Source organism: Terrapene carolina, unplaced genomic scaffold (assembly GCF_002925995.2).
Source record: "Terrapene carolina triunguis isolate 2854851 unplaced genomic scaffold, T_m_triunguis-2.0 Scaffold24, whole genome shotgun sequence".
NCBI lineage: Eukaryota > Metazoa > Chordata > Testudines > Emydidae > Terrapene > Terrapene triunguis.
The window spans coordinates 1937099-1958166 of NW_020664375.1; the positions used below are offsets into that span (position 1 = coordinate 1937099).

A 21068-nucleotide genomic window follows, 5' to 3' on the forward strand; every position below is an offset into this window, starting at 1 on the left:
GTTCCTTCTTACCATCCGTGGCAGCGTTGGAACAACCTCTTGCTCTCATACGAGAAGCAATCCCTTAGCTTTAGAGTACTTAGCAGCTATCAGTTCGTTAGCATTCTATTGTGTGAACACTTAATAGATTAAGTGCTTGGAGGCTTCCAGCACCCGCCCCGGGGCATGCCGCAGGCCCACGGGTTTAAGGCTTGCGCCATGTGCCGCAAGCCTATGCTGGTTAGTGACCTCCACGACTCCGGTCTGCGTTGCCTGGGGGGAAGGACACCAAACAGATAGGTGTAAGATTTTCAAGGCGTTTAAGCCTAGAACAAAGCAAGAGAGACTTTCGCTTGAAGCAGTTGTTGATGGAGGCAGCGCTGCAGCCATTGGGCCCGAAGCGCCCAATGCCAGCTCCAGCTTCCTCGGTGCAGAGTGTCCCAGAGTCGTCAAGAGTCCCGGTGCCGAACAAGCACTGCAAGCCGTCGGCCCCGGAGAAAAGTAGGCCCCGGCACCGCTCATCCTCTCCGGTGCGGCCCAAGGCCAAGCCAAAAGAAGGGTGCGGACGTTCCCCTCAAAGGAGACCAGCGCCATCTAAGGGCCCAGGCACCGGAAAGAGCGGGATGGACATTGTACCGGCGCCGGCACCAGTGGCATTGGCGCCACAAGTCCCTCTGAGTCCAGTCCTAAGTGAACTCAGTGAGGATGACGGGCTTGAGGGAGTAATGGATCAGCCCTCCACGCCTGACACCTTTGAGGCGGCGAAGGACCTCATAGGGTTGTCGGCGGTGAGCCCCCTCCCGATCAGGGAGACGCCCACGGTGCCGTTGAGGGGAAAGCTGGCAATGGTGCGCCGTTCGAGGTCACTGTCCCCGCATCGCTCCCGGCATTGGTCCCGGTCAAGCGTCCAGTCTGCGGACTCTGTTACTCCTGACGCAGAGGGAAGCCTCGGTACCGGAGACGAGTCAGTGCACGGAGTTAGTGCAAGTGACCCGATGCTCTCCGGCACCCTCCAGAGACTGGGACCAAGAGAAGGCGAGCCGGCCATCGCCGAAGGCTTCCAGAAGTCGCTGGTCCTGGTCCAGGTCTCGGGAGCACTGACCCTGGTCCCAATCGGCGAGAAGACGCTCGTCGATCTCCCGCCAGCATAGGTCGACGGAACTGTTGTGGCCTTCGCACTCGGTGTCACCAAAGTCTAGTGCCGACTCGGGCTGATACAGTTACTCACACTGGGCACCGGAAGGCAGAGATCACCAGGCTGGGTGGAAACCCCAGTGGGGACTGCCGGACACTGGCCCTTCTGGACCCCCGGGGCCTACCACCAGCGACAAGGGGCTCCCTCCAGGGCCAGCTACTCTGTGCACTGGTCCCAGTCCCCACACCGACGTTCCTCCGTGTGGGAAGCCACGGCGTCCAGACCGCCTGCACAGTCACCGAGCGAGAGGCCAGAGAAACCGGCACCGAGGCCGGTGCCTCCCCAGGGTCAGCTGTCCGGGCCCAAGCTGGATGCCCCTCCTTCGGGGGAAGCGGACCAAGGGGACCAGCAGGAGGAAGTGGAGCAGCTGCTGACCTCCTCGTCATCCCTGGATGAAGCAGTGGCAGGCACAGTGGTATCAGGACCTCCGCCAATAGACCACAGAGCCCACCAAGAGCTGCTGCGTAACGTTGCCCATAACTTGGGGTTACAGGCCGAGGAGACGGTTGAGCAAGAGGACCCCATGGTGGACATTCTGAGCCCAAAAGGTCCATCCAGAATAGCGCTCCCGCTCATTAAGACCATACAGTTGAACTATAAGACTATATGGCAGACCCTGGCCTTCAGCGCTCCAGCAACCAAAGGTGTGGAACGCAAGTACTTCGCCCCGTTGGGTATGAGTTCTTGTTTTGCCACCCAAGCCCACGTTCCCTGGTAGTCTCTGCGGTAAATGAGAGAGCGCGCCATGGGCAGCAGGCCCCGGCACCTAAGGCCAAGGAAGCGAAGCGCCTGGACCTGTTTGGCAGGAAGGTGTATTCCTCAAGGGACCTACAGTTGAGGATTGCTAACCAACGGGCCATCCTCAACAGGCATAATTTCAACTTCTGGGCGGCAGTGGGGAAGTTTAAGGACAGCCTCCCACGGGGTTCCCAACAGGAGTTTATGGCGCTGGTGGACGAAGGCAAGGCCGTAGTGAAGACCTCTCTTCAGGCGTCCTTGGATTCAGCAGACACGGCGGCCAGAACAATCGCATCTGGCGTGGTCATGCGACGCTCGATGTGGGTGCAGGAGTCAGGTCTGCCGCCTGAGGTCCAGAACTCGCTCCAGGACCTCCCCTTCGAAGGGTCCGGGCTCTTTTTGGACCACACGGATGCAAAGCTGCATAGCCTCAAGGACTCGAGGGCCACACTCAAGTGGCTGGGTATGCACACCCCGGCGACCCAAAGAAAGCCCTTCAAGCCGCAGCCGCCTCCTCAGTGTCACTACCAACCTCGTCCTAGGCATGAGCCTTACTGCAGGCGAAATGGGGATAACAGGAGGCGGCGTAATAATAATAGCTCCAATAGGCCAGGACAGAGCCAAGGCCAGCATAAGTCTCAGCCTGGCCCTAAACCAGGCTTTTGAAGGTGCGCTCGAGGACAGCGTACCGGACCAATCGCCGGATCCATCCCCTTGTTTCCTGAACCGCCTGTCCCACTTCTCCCGTGCGTGGTCCAGTATTACGTCAGACCGCTGGGTGTTACGCACGGTGCGAAGTGGTTACAGGCTGCAGTTCTCCTCCCTGCCTACCCCTCACCATTCCTCTTCAGGGACCCTTCTCACGGGCACCTCCTGGAAAAGGAGGTTCGCACGCTCCTAGAGGCAGGGGCAGTAGAGTTGGTACCGAAGGACCTAAGAGGGAAAGGGTACTACTCCCGCTACTTCCTCATTCCCAAGGCCAAAGGAGACCTTCGACCCATTCTGGACCTGCGAGGGCTCAACAAGTTCCTGGTCAAGGCCCAGTTCCGCATGGTCTCTGGACACCATCATCCCTTCCCTGGATCCAGAGGACTGGTACGCTGCCCTCGACATGAGGGACGCATACTTTAATATCGCCATCCACTCGGCGCATCACCGATTCCTGCGCTTCACTGTGAACCAAGAACATTACCAGTTCATGGTTCTCCCCTTTGGCCTAGCTGCGTCAGACCTCGGATGGGGTGCTCACCTAGGAGACCTCAGGATTCAGGGCTTGTGGTCGGGAGTGGAGTGGTTGCTCCATATCAATGCGAAGGAGCTCAGGGCGGTTCGTTTAGCCTGCCAGACCTTTCACGCCACTTTGAGTGATCACAGCATGACAGTTCTGACAGACAACACGACCGCCATGTTTTACATAAACAAGCAGGGCAGAGCTCGCTCCTCGCCGCTCTGCCACGAGGCTCTCCTCCTCTGGAACTTTTTCATAGCCCATGCCATTCACCAAGAGGCATCACATCTCCCAGGGGTGCAGAACGACCTGGCGGACCACCTCAGCAGGTCATACCGCATGCACGACTGGACACTGAGAGCGGACGTTGTGTATTCGCTCTTCCGCAAGTGGGGGTTTCCCCGGGTAGTCCTGTTTGCCGCCAGGGGCAACGCCCAATGCCCGCAGTTCTGCTTGTTCCAGGGCCACAGCCTGGGCTCAATAGCAGACACATTTGCGATCCTGTGGGGCGGGGAATTGAAATACCCCTTCCCCCTGCTTCCTCTGGTGCACAAGGTCCTACTCAAGGTGCACAGGGACCAGGCAGCGGTTATCCTCATCGCCCCGGCCTGGCCCAGCCAGCACTGGTTCACCACGCTCCTGGAGCTGTCGGTGGAAGACCTGGTAACCCTGCCCCTACACCGGGACCTCATCACGCAGGACGGAGGGTGGCTCCTCCAACCCGACCTGCAATTACTGTATCTGACGGCGTGGAAGCTCTGTGGCTGAACGCTTTGAAGAGCCAGTGCTCCCTCCCTGTGCAGCAGGTTCTACTTGGTAGTAGGAAGCCCTCTACCAGGGCGACTTACTTGGCCAAGTGGAAGAGGTTCTCATGCTGATGTGGGCCCCAACAGGTTCAGCCATGCCAGGCTCCGGTGCCTACCATTCTAGAGTACCTACTGCACCTCAAGCAGCAGGAGCTGGCCCCATCCTCCATCAGGGTGCATCTGGTGGCCATCTCCACCTTCCCCCCGGGGGTTTCAGGGGGCTTGGTGTTCTCCCACCCAATGGTGGGGCGGTTCCTTAAAGGACTGGAGAGGGTGTTCCCTTACGCCCCCCAGTCCCTCCATGGAATCTCAACTTAATCCTTTCTAAGCTCATGGGGACCCCGTTCGAGCCACTTGCCACCTGCTCCCTCCTCCACCTTTCCTGGAAGGTGGCATTCCTGGTGGCCATTACCTCGGCCAGAAGAGTATCTGAGCTGAGGGCACTCACCTCGGAGCCGCCACATACAGTATTTCATAAAGACAAGGTGCAGCTCCGCCCACACCCCAAGTTCCTCCCAAAGGTGGTCTCATAATTCCATCTGGGCCAGGACATTTGTCTGCCGGTGTTTTTTCCCAAACCCCATGTGGACCTGAGTCACTCCAGCCTGCACACCCTGGATGTCCGTTGAGCGTTGGCGTTCTACTTGGAGCACACCAAGCCCTTTCGTAAATCCACGCAGCTGTTCGTGGCCGTGGCGGAAAGAATGAGAGGCCTCCCGGTGTCGGCGCAGCGGATCTTCTCCTGGATTAGACTGCATTCGGGCGTGTTATGACCTTGCAGTTGTTCCGGCCCCGGCGGTCACGGCCCACTCGACCAGGGCGCAAGAAGCTTCATCGACTTTCCTGGCACAGGTCCCTGTCCAGGAGATCTGCAGAGCAGCCACCTGGTCATCGCTGCATACCTTTACGACTCACTATGCGGTCAACCAGCAGGCCCAAGAGGACGCGGCGGTTGGCAGGGCGGTCCTCCGATCAATTGTTCCGTGACTCCTACCCGCCTCTGAAGGTAAGCTTGTGATTCACCTAATGTGGAATGGATGTGAAGAAGAAAAAACGGTTACCTACCTTTTGTAACTGTTGTTCTTCGAGATGTGGTGTTCATGTCCATTCCACCTCCCACCCTCCTACCCCTCTGTCGGAGTCGCCGGCAAGAAGGAACTGGAGGGGGTTGGGCCAGCGGGGGTATATATGCATGGCGCAGTGGCGCTGCTCAGGCGGGGGCCCTGCTGGCCCAACGGATACCACTAAGAGAAAAGTTTCCGACGCTCATGCACGCGGCGTGCCTACACCTAATGTGGAATGGACGTGAACAACAATTACGAAAGGTAGGTAACCGTGTTTTTCACTGATTTCAAGAGGTATTTTTTTATCCCACATTATAATTGTATTTATCCTTGATGGGAAAAATTAAATGTTTTTTCACTATTTTCAGAACTGTTCGTCAGATGGCACAGGAGCAATTCTTTTTAATGGCTACCAGGTGTTGTATGGGACAGAGACCTCTGCTTTTCTTCATTACACTGCTGTTTACTGTGTTAGGGGTAAGGCATTTGAAATTAACACTTTCATTATTCTAGTACAGTTTGATGTTCCATAAGAAATGAATGATAGGATAAAAATTATTTCAATAGAGTACATTACTACCATGTATAATGCACTTGAATTTACTTTTTGAACATTTTTTTCTTTGATTATGCTGCTATGGCTCTTATATTGCAATATGTTATAGGATAATTCCTATTTGATAGGGGTAAAAATGGTCTCTTATGCAAATACTAAAAATATATTTTTAAAATGTAACTATCTTAAAAGTGAATGGCAAAATTTTTTTTAAAGCTTTATTCCTTAGCAGATTAGATAAATATGCATAAATTATGAATAAGTGTGTTTTTAAGCTACATATTTGTGAAGCAGTTCATCCTTCATTTCCTGTGCCTGTCAGGACTTTCAAATTCAGTGTACTTCTGGCTCTGTATTAAGTGTTTCATCTCCTCAGTTGATCTTTGCAAGTTAGTGAAAGAAGCTGCTTTTCAAATATTTAGGTCAAAAATAAATTGTCATTTTTAAGTTTACACACAACTGTTAATCCCTTCAAATCTTAAACATTTTCATTTTATTTTTCCATTAAAATTCTATTCAGTTTAGGAAAAAATTGATTTTAGTGGCTCTAAATAAAAAAGGCATTTATCAATTATACATTATTTATTTATTTTTTGTGTTCTAGAGTACTGCAAGAGAAAGAGCTAAGCATTCAGGAGACTACTTCACCCTATTAAGACACCTTCTTAACTACGCTTACAACAGTAATATTAATGTGCCCAATGCTGAAGTTCTTCTTAATAATGAAATAGACTGGCTTAAAAGGATTAGGGTAAGTTGTAATATCAGGTGAATTATAGAGATTGGTCTTCCAAAAATTCATATTAAAATCTGTTGTAAATTTTCCAAAAGATACATAATTTCAAGCCTTCTAACATTTTTTTAAAAATGTTAGGATGAAGTGAAAAGAACAGGAGAAACAGGTGTTGAAGAGACAATCTTAGAAGGCCACCTTGGAGTAACAAAAGAGTTATTGGCATTCCAAACCCCTGAAAAAAAATATCATATTGGTTGTGAAAAGGGAGGTGCTAATCTCATTAAAGTAAGTTACAGTTTGTATTATATGTTAATTTTGAATATCATTACTTTGAAATCAGTTAAAAAAAAATGTGGAGAAACTTTTTATTTTACAGAATGGAACCACAAAAGTGGCTCATTCCATGAAACATTTTTTGTTTGTAAAACAAATGGTTCTACTTGGAATTTATTAAACTTTTCAAAGTATAATGGATATGTTGGTCTGTTAAGAATACTTAGCGTTTACATTGGCTTTTACATCTTCAGACCACTGTTCGTTGATTTGTTACAACTTAGCGAGATAACTTTATACCTAAAGCCCCACTTAATTTGTAATGTTGCAGAAATTGCGGATTCTGCAATATTAGGCTTCCACCACAGTTTTGATAGCGGGAGTCCCACCATGCATGAGGCTGACAGTGGGAGCCCTCACTGTCAGCTCTGGGCAGCCGACAGCAGAAGCCCTCGCTCTCAGCCCCATGTTCCCGCTCTCAGCCCTGGGTGGCCAACAGCGGAAAATCGCAGAAAAGTAATAATGGACTTTATTACCGCAAATAATTTCCACTATTACTTTTCTGCAATTTTCTATGTCTTGTTCAGAACTCAGCTGCAATTTTTTGACAATCTTCCCACAATTCAATTCCTTTTATTTATATCCTTTTGCAGCTGGGGAAACTGAAGCAACAAGTTAGATTGACAAACAATGCATAGTGAGACATATAGAGAGCACAGAGATTCTTTCCTTCCTTGTCCCAAATTCAGTCTATTAGCTCTTGCTAATTAATTTATTGTTCTTTTGTGTTCAAGTTTATGTACAACACCATCATGTTGTTTGAATAGCTGGTTAATCAAGTGTTTTCTGTGCATCAATAGAGTGATAGCTTTGAGCTTTGAAGCTCTCTTGTCGAGAACACAAAGCAACAGCTAGAATAGTACTTTCCAAAGGCGATACGCTAATTTAGCAAGATTTGTCACTGATCCAGATTAATTAGAGATTTACAATTAAATTCTAAAAAGAGAATTAACTTGAAGATAGAATATTTCCAAAAAAATAAGACTACCACTTTAATTTCTTTTTTTAGGCTCCTCTTTATTATAGAATGAAATACATTTTAGTTTATCTATATTCTTTTCAATCATCTCTCTAACATGTTAAGTATCAGAGGGGTAGCCGTGTTAGTCTGGATCTGTAAAAAGCGACAGAGTCCTGTGGCACCTTATAGACTAACAAGTATTGGAGCATAAGTTTTCATGGGTGAATACCCACTTCGTCAGACGCATGTTGTGAATACCTGCGTCTGACGAAGTGGGTATTCACCCACGAAAGCTTATGCTCCAATACTTCTGTTAGTTTATAAGGTGCCACAGGACTCTTTGTCGCTTCTAACAAATGTTGTAACGCTTTCCAGTCTGTTGAAAAATGCTTCCGTTTTTTTAATAATAATGGGTAACAACTTTTCTGTTTTTCAGGAATTAATAGATGACTTCATCTTTCCAGCTTCCAATGTATATTTACAATACATGAGAAATGGAGAACTGCCTGCTGAGCAAGCCATACCAGTCTGTAGTTCACCAGCTACCATTAATGCTGGTTTTGAGTTGCTAGTAGCACTAGCAGTGGGGTGTGTCCGAAACCTCAAACAAATAGTAGACACCTTGACTGAAATGTATTACATAGGTACAGCAATCACTAGTATGTAGCATTTTTAACCATCTATTTTTAATTATTTAATCTAAGTATTGTAATGTATATGTGTTTCCTCCCACTTATACTAATAACTTGTGCTGTCAACTGATTCTGATGCTAATTACACTCTTCCCCCCCCCCCCCCCCCCCCCCCCCCCCCCCCCCCCACAGACAACCCACCCTCCCCCACCCCCCCCCCCCCCCCCACACACACACACACCAATTGAAAGAATCTTTAACTTTAAATTTGTAAAGTCAATCACTCCAAAGTTAGGGAATGCCAGAGTTAATGTTGCTTCTGCAATCTTACTTTCGCTCCATGGTGTGTTTGCATTATGATAGTCTTTAATAACTTGATCATGTCCCAGTCTCTTTGCCCAGACTGTCCCAGTTTCTTTTCCACCCACATACTCCCTGTCTCCCTCATCCCCTGTCCACTTGTCCCAGTCAGCCCCAGTTCTTCCATTGCACTCCAGCTCCTCATCAGATTTGTCTCCCATCACCTTTTTCTACTCTTTAGTCCATCTTCTTGATTAGGCAGTTGCAGTCACGACACATCTCAACCTCTAGCCTCCAGTCTTAGTCTCTGCCACAGCCTCCTTGTCTCAGTTTACCTCCACCCACACACACTCCCACAGGTCCACTTCTTGTTTCTTTTGTATTTGAATCTGGCAGCTTCCTCCTCTATGCTGCTTGGGCCCACAGGAGGGTCACTGAGGGTGTACACTGCAATGTAAGCCCAATATAAAATACATTGTATTTTAACCTAGGTTAAGAATTTTTTGACCCATGCTCAAACCAAGGGCTCTGGCATCCATAATGCAGTGTGCAAAGCTGAGTCAAAGTAGCCATATCCCAGAGTCCTAGGCTGCCCATCGCGCGCCCACACCCCCTCCATGTAGCTGCTCTAGCCCTAGGACCGTAGTGCACTGTGGGAAAACTTTACTGCCCACCCTGAACATTACCAGGAAGCAGCTCGCTTTGCAAAAGGCTTGATCTGTTTTCTCTGCATTGCAAACCCAGGAGGCTCTCTGATAGTGTGCTTGCAGATAGGTGATCAGACCAGAATGGGTTAACACTGACCTGAATTTCTGAAGTTTGCAGAGGGAGTGTGGCGTCCATTTTCAATAGAGTGGGTTCCAGATTGTTGGGATAGAGAGGACTAAGGAAGTTGTCCCATGGAATTGTGGGATACTTCCGAATGACTCCTGGGACCTAAGTCAAGTGGGGCTGCATCTACACTGCAAAGCAGTGAGGCTTGAAACCTGGGTCCCAGCTTGACTCAAACTTGGACAATCCAGTCCTGCAGGATCCTGGGACCGTGCATTCAAGCCCTGGGTTAGCACAGTTGCAGTATAGATGCAAGGGGGGCTAGCCTTGAGCCTTGGCTCAAGCAAGGGCTTATGTTACAGTGTAGACATATCCTGAGAGCACAGGAGACCATCTCCCTTCTCTCAGTTCTGGTGCCCAGACCCAGCATAGTCTGGAGCAGTCCAGCAAAGCAGTTGCAGGGAAAGTCCTGAAGAGCCTTGGGCTGGAGCATGCCCAGAGCAGATAGAAACTTCAGGGAATTTAGTTGCTACTGTCTAAAGTTTACTGAGCATATGCAAACTACGATTTTTCAAAGGCTTATAACTTTTCTCCAAATTTAGATGGATTTTCATAGGGATGGCAAAGGCACAGGAGTCTAAGTATGTTATATACACAGTGGATCACTAGCTTATGGGGAAAAATATTATAGGTCACTTTCAAATCAGAGTTGCTTGTGTTACAGTGTTGCTGGGACATCACTAGGTTGGCCTGTTGGTCACTGATTTTAACTTACGTGGTGACAGTAAAATACTAGTTTGAGAGTCTGTGGGGGTGGATTAAAGGAATAGTTCAAGTGGTGGTTCCTATGTGTATTCCACACGTGGCCATGCATGCACTTCATGCACCTGAGACCAAAGACTTCTAGCAAGTACTGTCTGTTGGTCTGGGCCTCTGCACAGTTGCTCCCCTCGTGCTCTTTACTGAGAGCATAAGGGATGGTGCAGACCAGCACCTCTCAAGTTCCTTCTTATTGTCTCATGGCCTGAGTCAGAATCCTGTGTCCAAAGCTATCTTTGTATGTCTTTCAAAACCTGTAACTATAATTGTGTATAGTTTTAGTATTCATAGTGTTTTAGCATTATAGTGTTTTTATAGTCTAGTTTAGTTTAGTTTAGTTTCTCCCCATCTCGGGAATCCTGTGGAGAAGGACTATGCTTAAAGTCCTGGGATTTAAGAACTGTCTCCTTCTCAGTCAGCGATGAACACCGGTGTTTCCTTTACAGTCTTGGGGACGCTAGTATCTCTGCTAAGTTCAGCAGCTGCCACTCTTTCCCTCCCCAAACCTGTGAGGGACAAGAGCTCTGACGGAGGAAGTACCTCAAGGAGAAAGCCATGGGACCCCATGTGGATCCAGGCCAGGGAGACCCTCTTGTTTTACAGCAGTCTCAATTTGCGAGCACCACCCCTTCAAGCACAAGCTCAGAAGCAGAGGCCAGAGCTGCTAAGCCCAGGGAATCGCTAGATCTGGGCTTTTGACAAGACTAAAGGGCTCACTCATATACTCAAGGACAGATCCCCTTCCAGGTCTTCTCCTAAAAGAAAGGATCCCTCCCCTACTTTGTCCAAGTCCTCATGCATGGCTCATAAAGATCTATGACCATCTAAACCTCCAAATTATGAGGATAATCTGCAAAGGAGAAAGGATCCATTGGTACCAACTCCAGCTCTTAAGCCAAAGGATCAATACCTGCTGACACCAACTAGGAACTCCAGTTAGGACTTCTCTTATATGGTATCATCTTGTCCCCAGAAGGACCCACTGACCACCATGACCAATGGATGTGCTGGATCTAACCACCGGGACACTTCACTCTCCAGGACGGACTGAAACCTATACCTTTCCAGAGGATATTTTCGCCCTTCCTTATCCTCAATTGCCTCTCCCTTTGGGTCTGGTTCTCCTGAGTGACATCTCCACACTGGGGGAGGAAACCACCTCAAGGAGGAAAGGATACTCCATATCCTGTCCACAAGTCGGAGCGTTCACCCACTGGTACCAACAGTATTGCTGTTGGAACTAGAACTTAGCTTCTGCTTGGTCATCTCAGATGTTCTAGACAAGCCATTGCTTCCACAGAAGGAGACTAGTCTGAACAGAGACTCTAGGAGGTCTTGGATCCATTCTCCACTCAGATATGATTACCCATGGGACCAGTGGTACCCGTTGTCTTGGGGTCCCCCCAGTGGGTTGACCCTTCAAACTGGCCATATTGGTGCCCGTAAGATCCCTACATTAGTCACCTCGGATCTGTACATGGATACCGCTGGCCTTCCTCCTCTAGCCAATGCCAGCTGGCTCTGTCGACATGCAAGGGGGAAGAAATCGAACCAGATTCACTGGTACCAATTGTTCTGATGATGTCATCTTCCTCACCTGATGAGGCAATTGCCCCATGCTTGCCATCCCCACCTGACTACCACAGGCAACATCAAAAACTCCTGCAGAGGGTGGGGAGTGAGATCCAGATTCCACTTGACAGTTTGCAGCCCTCTGAATCCCGGTCAGATGACCCACCCAGCAAACAAGACCATTGTGAAACCAGCCGGGGTAGTTTAGCATACTCCTGCTTCCTACGTTCCCACCCTGAAAATGGCTGAGAGGCAATATTTTGTACCAGTCAAAGGGGCAGAGTTTCTGTTTACTCTCGCTGCCCACAATTCCCTAGTAGTACAAGCAGCCACTAAGACATCCAGGCTTATAGCACTGCAAGGCAATTCTTGCAGACAAGGGCACTTAAAAGCCTTGACTTTGTAGAGAGAGGAGGTATTTTTATCCACCCCCAGCTTTCTGTTCAAAATTGCTAACTATGAGTCTTTATTAGCAAAAAATGTTCTCACAAACACTTGAAGTTCAAAGACAAACTCCATCAGGAGGACAGAGCCCAATTTCAAGTCCTCATCGATGAAGGTAAACTGGTAGCTAAGACCTCTCTTCAAGCTGCAGTGGGCATGACTGATACTGCAGGTTTCAGAGAAGCAGCCGTGTTAGTCTGTATCTGCAAAAAGAACAGGAGTACTTGTGGCACCTTAGAGACTAACAAATTTATTAGAGCATAAGCTTTCGTGGGCTACAACCCCCTTCTGTGGTGATGAGGCGTGAATCTTGGCTCCACTTCTTGGGGTTCCATAGGGAAGTCCAGAATACCATTGAGGACTTGCCCTTTGAGAACCCTAATCTAGTCAATGAAAAGACTGACTAATATTTATGCTTGCTGAGGACTCCAGGACAACTCTCGACTCATTGGGGATTTATACCCTGGCCCCAAAGAGAAAAAACCATAAACCAAGCGTACAAGCCAAGACCTTTCCTCAGCTATTCTACCACCAGCTCCTTACAAACTGCTGCACAAATATCAGAGGGCATAAAGACCTAGATATGCAGCTTCCTCCACTACAGCTATATCCATTCAACCCCCATCCACCAATCAGGTTACTTTTGATGGGATGCTTGAGAATCATGTACCCTTATTGATACCACTCCCTACTGCCCCCCAAACCTTTGGTCGCCTCGCCCTTTTCACCCACAACTGGAGGGGAATAACAACTGATAGGTGGGTACTAGAGATCATTCCGTCCAACTACACTATCGAGTCTCTTCCCCCTCTTCAGGGACCATGCCCTTGCTGACCCCTCTTCAGGGACCACGCTCACAAGGAAAGCCTCTGTCAGGAAGTGGACTGTCTTCTACAGTGAAGGGCTGTAGAGCAATATATCTGCAAAGAAAGAAATTAGGAAAACATGTAGACTGTTTGTTTGTCACGACAGTAGAGCAATCATGGGGACGAGCATTATTGGGTCAGAGACTCTCTAAGTAGATGTCCGTCTGTATCATTCTTTATCATCTGTGTGTAATTCTTTCCTTGGAAAGGGTGAAGGCCCGTTCCACTAGAGCACAGGCAACCTCTGTAGCATCTCTTTGAACGTTTGTGGGGCTGCAACTTGGAGTTCCATCCATACCTTAACATTATGCCTTAGTCCAGGCCTCTTCTGCATATCCACCTGTTGGGACAGCAGTATTACAGACATCTGTACCAATTGCATCCTTGCTTCCTGCTCCTGTTTGAGTACTGCTTACCAATTACCCACATATGAAAATACACATAGAAACCAGCACTCAAAGAAGAAATGGAGGTTACTTACTTGTAACCAGATCTGCTGAGAGATGTGTGGTCCTTATCTATATTCCACTGCCCACTCTCCTTCCCCTCAGCTTTGAATCCTATCTGATTCATGGTAAGAGAGAGAACTAGAGGCATTGGTCCGCACCATCCCTTATACCTTTGGTGCAGAGCATGAGGGGAGCAACTGTTCAGGGGCAGACCAATGCACTCTACTTTCTAGAAATCTCCAGTCTCAGGCACAGAGTGAACCCACATCTCGAACCTCCAGTTTATAAATAAGCAACATCCATTTTCAGAGAAAAACCCAACTGTAAGCCTTATTGATATCCGTATGTGAAATTGCATTGAACTGTGAAGTAAAATGATCAACATGATGTAGAATAAGATATTTAAGAGGGCTATAGTCTGTCTAGAGAAGTATTCTTCTACACATTTCTTTACTTTGATAATGAAACAAGTTACAGAGCCAAACTGGTGCAGTATTCTGAACCCTGATTCCTTGTCACTGCTAATGGATTTTGAATTCTTCAACCTAAGTGTCGTTAAAAGGCGAATCATTGGTCTCAAGGGAAGAAGTACTGCTGCTGCTAATTTGGCACTAGCTATATTTATTTTTTAATTGGTTATATAAGATACTTTTACTTAAAGGTTGCACTTAAACTGTCATTGGCAACAAATGAGGGCATTAATTTTAGAGGTTTTTAACTATTTTCTGTTTGAAGGTTTGGTAAGTTAAACTTTGTTTAATATGACGTGAACAAATAGTAATTTCAGTTTTATGGAATTGCCTTGATTATCATAATAGATATTGTTTTGTAATAAAATAATTTTTTAATCAATTTTGGTTATTCTCTCGTAGCTTGTGAAGCGCTTACAGAATGGGAATATTTGCCACCTGTTGGGCCTCGGCCATCAAAGGGATTTGTAGGATTAAAAAATGCTGGTGCTACTTGTTACATGAATTCTGTCATTCAGCAGCTATACATGATTCCAGCTATCCGAAATGGTATTCTTGCAATTGAAGGCACAGGCAGTGATGTAGACGATGATATGTCTGGGGATGAGAAGCAGGACAATGAGGTAATTATACAGATGACCTGCTGGTCATCTGTTTTAATACTTTCAAGTTGTCATAACTTTTTTTTCATCCCATAGGATTTTATTTTAATGGGGTTTCCTTACATTTCTAGCAACAAAACTATAATATAATATTTCTTATTTGAAAATGTTAGCGACTAGAGTAGAAGGTCCAAAAGATTAAAGGTCAGGCTTGCTTTTTCCCCTTCATTTTTTTTTCCCCTCGTCTGGAATATGTGATTGAAAATGTCATCTACAATGTAGATTTAACAGTCTACATGTAGCATGTACACCTCTACCTCGATATAACGCTGTTCTCGGGAGCCAAAAAATCTTAACCGCGTTATAGGTGAAACCACGTTATATTGAACTTGCTTTCATCCATCGGAGTGCGCAGCCCCGCCCCCCCAGAGCACTGCTTTACCGTGTTATATCCGAATTCGTTTTATATCGGGTCGCGTTATATCGGGGTAGAGGTATATAAATTAAAATAGAGGTAACAATACGCAAGTTACTAGTTTCCTCCAATAATCGTTCTGTAAACTTAGAGAGCACCATACTGTAGATGGTTACCTTGTTGCTAGTTTTAGTTCTCCTATATTCTGCTTATATTCATTATGTTCATGAAGATTACATGACTGTGTTTTTGATTGATAGAGCAATGTTGATCCTCGGGATGATGTGTTTGGTTATCCACATCAGTATGAAGATAAACCAGCATTAAGTAAAACAGAAGATAGAAAAGAATACAATATTGGAGTTCTGAGACATCTCCAAGTCATCTTTGGTCATTTAGCAGCTTCCAGACTACAGTACTATGTACCAAGAGGGTTTTGGAAACAATTCAGGTAAATAGAAAAATGGTTTTTAATATTGATTTCCGTTCACTGAGACTATTAAAATATAATAGAAGTCAGTTATATGAAAAAAGTAATAGACATAAGCAGTTTGTATAAATTTTAACATTTATGTGGCTTTATATGTGCTAGTTAGAATGGTGGAAAAGTAAGCAGAATTGAGCAGAAGCAACAGCGACATCTTTGGACTCTAGCAATTTTTGAGACTTCACAGCCAGATATTCGTTTATGTGTGAAAGGGAATGTTTAGTTTTTGTACCAGTTGATTCACAACACCATAAGCAATCAGTTAACTATGCTCAGTAAAAGTGAATAGAGTTATTATTTCAGTGTATTTTTCTCTCCTCCAAAAATACCCCCAAAACATTTATTATTTTTTTTCCTTTTAGACTTTGGGGTGAACCTGTTAATCTCCGTGAACAACATGATGCTTTAGAATTTTTTAATTCCTTGGTGGATAGTCTAGATGAAGCTTTAAAAGCTTTGGGGCATCCAGCCATGTTAAGTAAGGTTTTGGGAGGGTCCTTCGCTGATCAGAAGATTTGTCAAGGATGCCCACATAGGTAAGTGTTTCGTTTCACCTTTTTCACACTAAAACAGTCTACATTTATGTGAGAAGATGGTTACTAAAGTGTTGTAAAGCAAATAAACTGTGTTATAAAAGTCTTCCTGTTAGAAGAAGGATAAATTGGAAAAAAAACATTAATATTGAGGATATATTTTGCCTTTAATGGAATTTGCTATCTTGTCTGGGCAAAGTCTTAACATTATGTACAGTGCATTAGTGTTTCTGTTGATCTTATTGCTCCCACTATCAACTGTGTTCAGAAATTCCTAAATACCAGTGTGTGTGTATAAACACAAACCATTTGCACTAGAACAGGGCTGCCTTGAGGGCCAAATGCACTTCACAAAGTCCTAAAACATGTCCCACTGCTGTGTTCGCCCTGGAACAACATGGTGAAGACCCAGCTGACCAAATTGCAAGTTTATTTCTGTTCAGTTCAAGCACCAAGCTTTTTCTATTAAATAAAAAAGTTGCAAATTAAATCAAATATTATAGTAGTAATACATTATTTTAAATAAAAAATAATTGTAACTTAAACATATTTATGAAAGGTACACTTTCTGACATGGCTTTGACTTAATGTGTTCCGATGTGACCTTCAAATTACAATCATAGGAATGAAGCAGCAGTGTATGGAGACAACCAATTAGGACATACCTTGGACAGTAGCTGACCTTATTGGTATTTATCAAATGAAAGGAAACTGTGAATAGATCAAAAGGGTTCTGCCTGTTCCACATAAATGTAAAGAATCTTTTTCTTTAATTTGTAAGCAGTTGTATACTCTCCTCTATGATAAAATTACTATTATTTTGAATCCATTCCTTCAAAACATTCAGTGACGTCAGCTGTACAACACTCATGAATTTGGAACTTTTACTTCCCTGCCATCTCTCTCATATGAATAAGATTCAATAATTTTTTGTTTTGCTGTCCAACTGAGCGGCCATGCAGTATGTAGGCTCTTCATTCTCATTTGCTGCTTATATACATTAATATTTGGATCATTGGAATGCATCGTTTTTCATGCTTATATAACTCAAAAATAGATCCCTTTTTTTGACATTTTCTTGAAGCTTTGATTTGAGACTAAGCATTAAGAATTTCATTCCAAAAAGATTGTGTGTGAATAGAACAGCTTTCACCCTGCATTTATGGTAGGTACAACATCACACTCCCTCTCTGGAAGAGGAAACAGGAGTCTGCTGCTCGCTTTCCTCAGGGTCTCATAATTGTCTCAGATTTTGTTAAAACACAGGTCTGACATGTTTAAAGAGAGACACATTTTTGCTGCTTTTAGGACTCAATCAAGCAAAACTGCTGCTAGCCAGGGTATTCACTGCTGTAGAACGGTTAAAATAAATGAGACTATTCAAAGTAGTAAACATCTCACCTAATAGTGTGTTTACAGTACTGAGCCTGTAGGATTGTACAAGTGATTTAAAGCTTTGCAGCTCACTAAGTAAATGATCACAGTTCTATTCTTACTAAAAAGGGGGATTTTAAATTTTTTTTACTCTTAACTTAGCAAGAGACAGTTATATGTAATTTTTCTTACATTGTTTCTTACCTATAATTAAAGGGATATCAACTTTAAATGTATGCATAGGCTTGACAGAATTTCTATTTAATTTTTTATAGTTTTGACAGATATCAATGTATGTTCTTAATATTTTTATTTTTATCTATTAAAATTTTCACAGTTGTGAAATTATGGTGGAGGGTCAGGCAATAATTTAGTAACAGTAGATGTGATTCAAAAAGTTAAAATTTTATATCAGTTAAAACACAAATTGTTAACATCACATCAAAATATACAAAGTAAATATCTTTAAATCATACCTTAAGTTCTCAAGCAGCATTTTTCTTTCTTTGCCTATCTGTCCAGTTTGCTGCTTATTGGTGGAATTATTTTTCATCTGTTTGTGTGTGCACAGTGAAATAGACGTTTACCGACATTTACCAATAAAAATCCAATTCTTCTTAGCCTGTGTATGCACTTTCAGACACATGAGCTAAAAGTAGTTTCAGGTACTATACCTGCCTCTGAATGCCCCTACCAATTTTGTGGTTTTACAGTTTCATTTTCCTCTCTCTCAAATATTTTTCTGTTCTGTTGTTGTGCCAAAGTCCTGCTCAGCAGGAGAAACTGAGTGACTGTACAAAGAAACCAGTGGAACTGACTATACATTGTGTTGTCAAACACTCCATACAGAAAAAATTATCATCTGATGTGTTACTTATAAAAAGAAATGTACCTATTGCTATAACTGAGCAGCTATTAAGATTGAGACCAACTGTTTTAACAGATCATTTTTCTAAGTGCTCTAAAATCTATGTGCTTACTTGAATTGTTTTGAAATTTGCAATGCCTCATGAGTGTCCGGGGTAGGACTAGTGGTTGAAATTTGAGCAAGAGGTTCATAGTAACACATCTGCTAATCTGCTCCAACTAATCCCGCCACCGTTCAATACTACTACACCTAACACATTGAACACAGCTGGAGTGCACTCAAATAAGTGCCACAATTCAAATCTGCAATGCAACACAAACAGTAGCATATTCTTTTAGTCATTCTTCATGTCTGCTTACTGTGATGCCATCTTTACTGATTCACTCCAAGTGGCTGTTGTTAGCTTCAGGGGATGGAGTTGTTTTCTGTGGTAAATACTTATTTTTGTAAACCGTTTATCCTTTTTTGGGGAGTATCAATCACCTGGTGGAGGGCTGTGGTTTGGGAAGGAGCTCATGTTGAAGCTTAATACAAACCTATTGTACTTTGAACACATCAGACTGTTTGTTTTAAAAATAACGATCTACCATTTTGAATTAACACTTCAGAGGAAGTAATTTCAACTGGCATCTTTGATAGTTGAAGCAGTGACTCTAAATACATAAGTTTATATAATAAAGTGACTTATTTTCGAGTGTCAAACTGTTGTAATAAAATGTCTAACAAAACTTTTTATGCTAGTGTTTTGCAAACCATGTAAAATTGCCAAACACGTTTGTATCTCTCTCCCCCCTCCCCCTCCCATCATATCTGTAGGTACGAGTGCGAGGAATCCTTTACAACTCTGAATGTAGATATTAGAAATCACCAAAACCTGCTTGACTCTTTGGAACAATATGTCAAAGGAGACTTATTGGAAGGTGCAAATGCATATCATTGTGAAAAATGCAACAAAAAGGTAATGATCCTTTTTGTGATTTATTTTTGTGCAAGTTTGTTACTGGTTTAACAGAATTTTAGCTTGTTTTTAGCATAATATATTTAAATTTGATGATTTTTTAGTACATAGATAATTTATCAGTCCGTGGTTGGGTGGGGCAGTTTCACTGTGAATATTTCTGAGAAACAATCATTTATTTAAATAAAAGACTTTAGAATTTGTCAGGAATCCAGATCTCAAATGACCAACCTGCTTCTCTCTTATACCTAAAGTTACTGCAGCCCTGTTTTTTAGTGGTGAATTTTTTTGAAAGTGTTTATCAGCTTAAGGAAAAGTGGATTGGTAAGCAAACCTTTCAGAAGTAACTTGGAAATTTGTTTGAAATGTATAACAGATCAGATGATCTCATGGTAATGTAGGCTGTAGAGAACTGCTACTGTTTTAATAGTTAGCAATAATTCAATGAGATGTTAAGGATGATATTTTACTTCCAAGTCCATTGCATGCTCATTTTAGTAAATTTGAAATGCTGTTTACACTATGTTGTTTGCTTTGCAGCCAAGATTATATTGATGCTGAAGTTTCTCAGTATATTATTGATAAACATTGAAAGTATTTATTAAATGGGTTTTTCATCATTAGACCTTAGATTTTGTGTTGAGTGATAATGAAAATTTAAGAATCAGTATCTGTTAATATACTGTTTGGTTATGTTTTTTTAGGTTGATACAGTGAAACGCTTGTTGATTAAGAAGTTGCCTCCAGTTCTTGCTATCCAGTTAAAACGATTTGACTATGACTGGGAAAGGGAATGTGCAATCAAGTTCAATGATTATTTTGAATTTCCACGGGAGCTGGACATGGAGCCTTATACAGTGGCAGGTGTAGCTAAATTGGAAGGAGATGATGTAAATCCTGAAAATCAGTTGATACAAAATGAACAGCCAGAAAACGAGCACTCTGGGAGCACTAAATACAGGCTAGTTGGTGTACTAGTACACAGTGGTCAGGCCAGTGGTGGACATTATTACTCTTACATTATCCAGAGAAATGGTGGAGATGGTGAGAAAAATCGATGGTATAAATTTGATGATGGAGATGTAACAGAGTGTAAAATGGATGATGACGAAGAAATGAAAAATCAATGTTTTGGTGGAGAGTACATGGGGGAGGTGTTTGATCATATGATGAAGCGCATGTCCTACAGACGCCAGAAGAGGTGGTGGAATGCTTACATTCTTTTTTATGAACGTATGGACACAATGGATAAAGACAATGAACTAATAAAATATATTTCAGAACTAGCTATGACCACTAAACCCCACCAGATTAAAATGCCATCAGCCATTGAGCGAAGTGTACGGAAACAGAATGTGCAATTCATGCATAACCGTATGCAGTACAGTCTAGAATATTTCCAGTTTATAAAGAAATTGCTTACTTGTAATAGTGTCTACTTAAATCCTCCTCCAGGTTAGTATTTAAAAGCTTCTTATAATATATTGTTCTTATAGAAAATTAGTCTGTTGCCAGGAAAGATTTTATGATCATTGTCTAGAATTCTTGAGTCCTAGCAAAAGTTAATTTATTGCATTTTGTTTTAAACAACTTTTTTTTCTAATGGGTACTGCTTTTCTTTAAGGTTACCTGCACCATTAGAATAATTTTTCTGATTTTCATTTTAAAAAGGATTTAAGTTATTTTTTATCTATTATGTTAAATTGTTTTTCAAAAATCACTAAACTCAAATAATTCTTACGGATACCAGATTTATTACATTTCTATAATACTATTGCCATTTTTTTCCTGCCATCCGTTTCTTGAAGTCTTACTTGTTTGTTGAAGTTACTTACCTTTTGTTTAAGTGTTTGTTAGTAAAGGCAAAAGTAATAAGCAGCAGCTGCTTTGGTTGATTAACTCCATCACTCAG

The 21068-nt window shown here is 43.7% G+C and overlaps 1 protein-coding gene across 2 annotated transcripts in view; it reads left to right on the forward strand.

The window, feature by feature from the left end:
* Positions 1 to 21068, forward strand: part of LOC112116991 (ubiquitin specific peptidase 9 X-linked) — a 182204-nt gene that overhangs the window by 120555 nt on the left and 40581 nt on the right. For both annotated transcript variants that reach the window (XM_026650144.1, XM_026650150.1), the window contains 9 exons: positions 5379 to 5487; positions 6171 to 6317; positions 6441 to 6587; positions 8033 to 8255; positions 14322 to 14542; positions 15197 to 15387; positions 15786 to 15959; positions 19015 to 19156; positions 19861 to 20611. In XM_026650144.1, the coding sequence (XP_026505929.1) occupies positions 5379 to 5487; positions 6171 to 6317; positions 6441 to 6587; positions 8033 to 8255; positions 14322 to 14542; positions 15197 to 15387; positions 15786 to 15959; positions 19015 to 19156; positions 19861 to 20611 (2105 nt within the window). The remainder of the gene's footprint in view (positions 1 to 5378; positions 5488 to 6170; positions 6318 to 6440; positions 6588 to 8032; positions 8256 to 14321; positions 14543 to 15196; positions 15388 to 15785; positions 15960 to 19014; positions 19157 to 19860; positions 20612 to 21068) is intronic.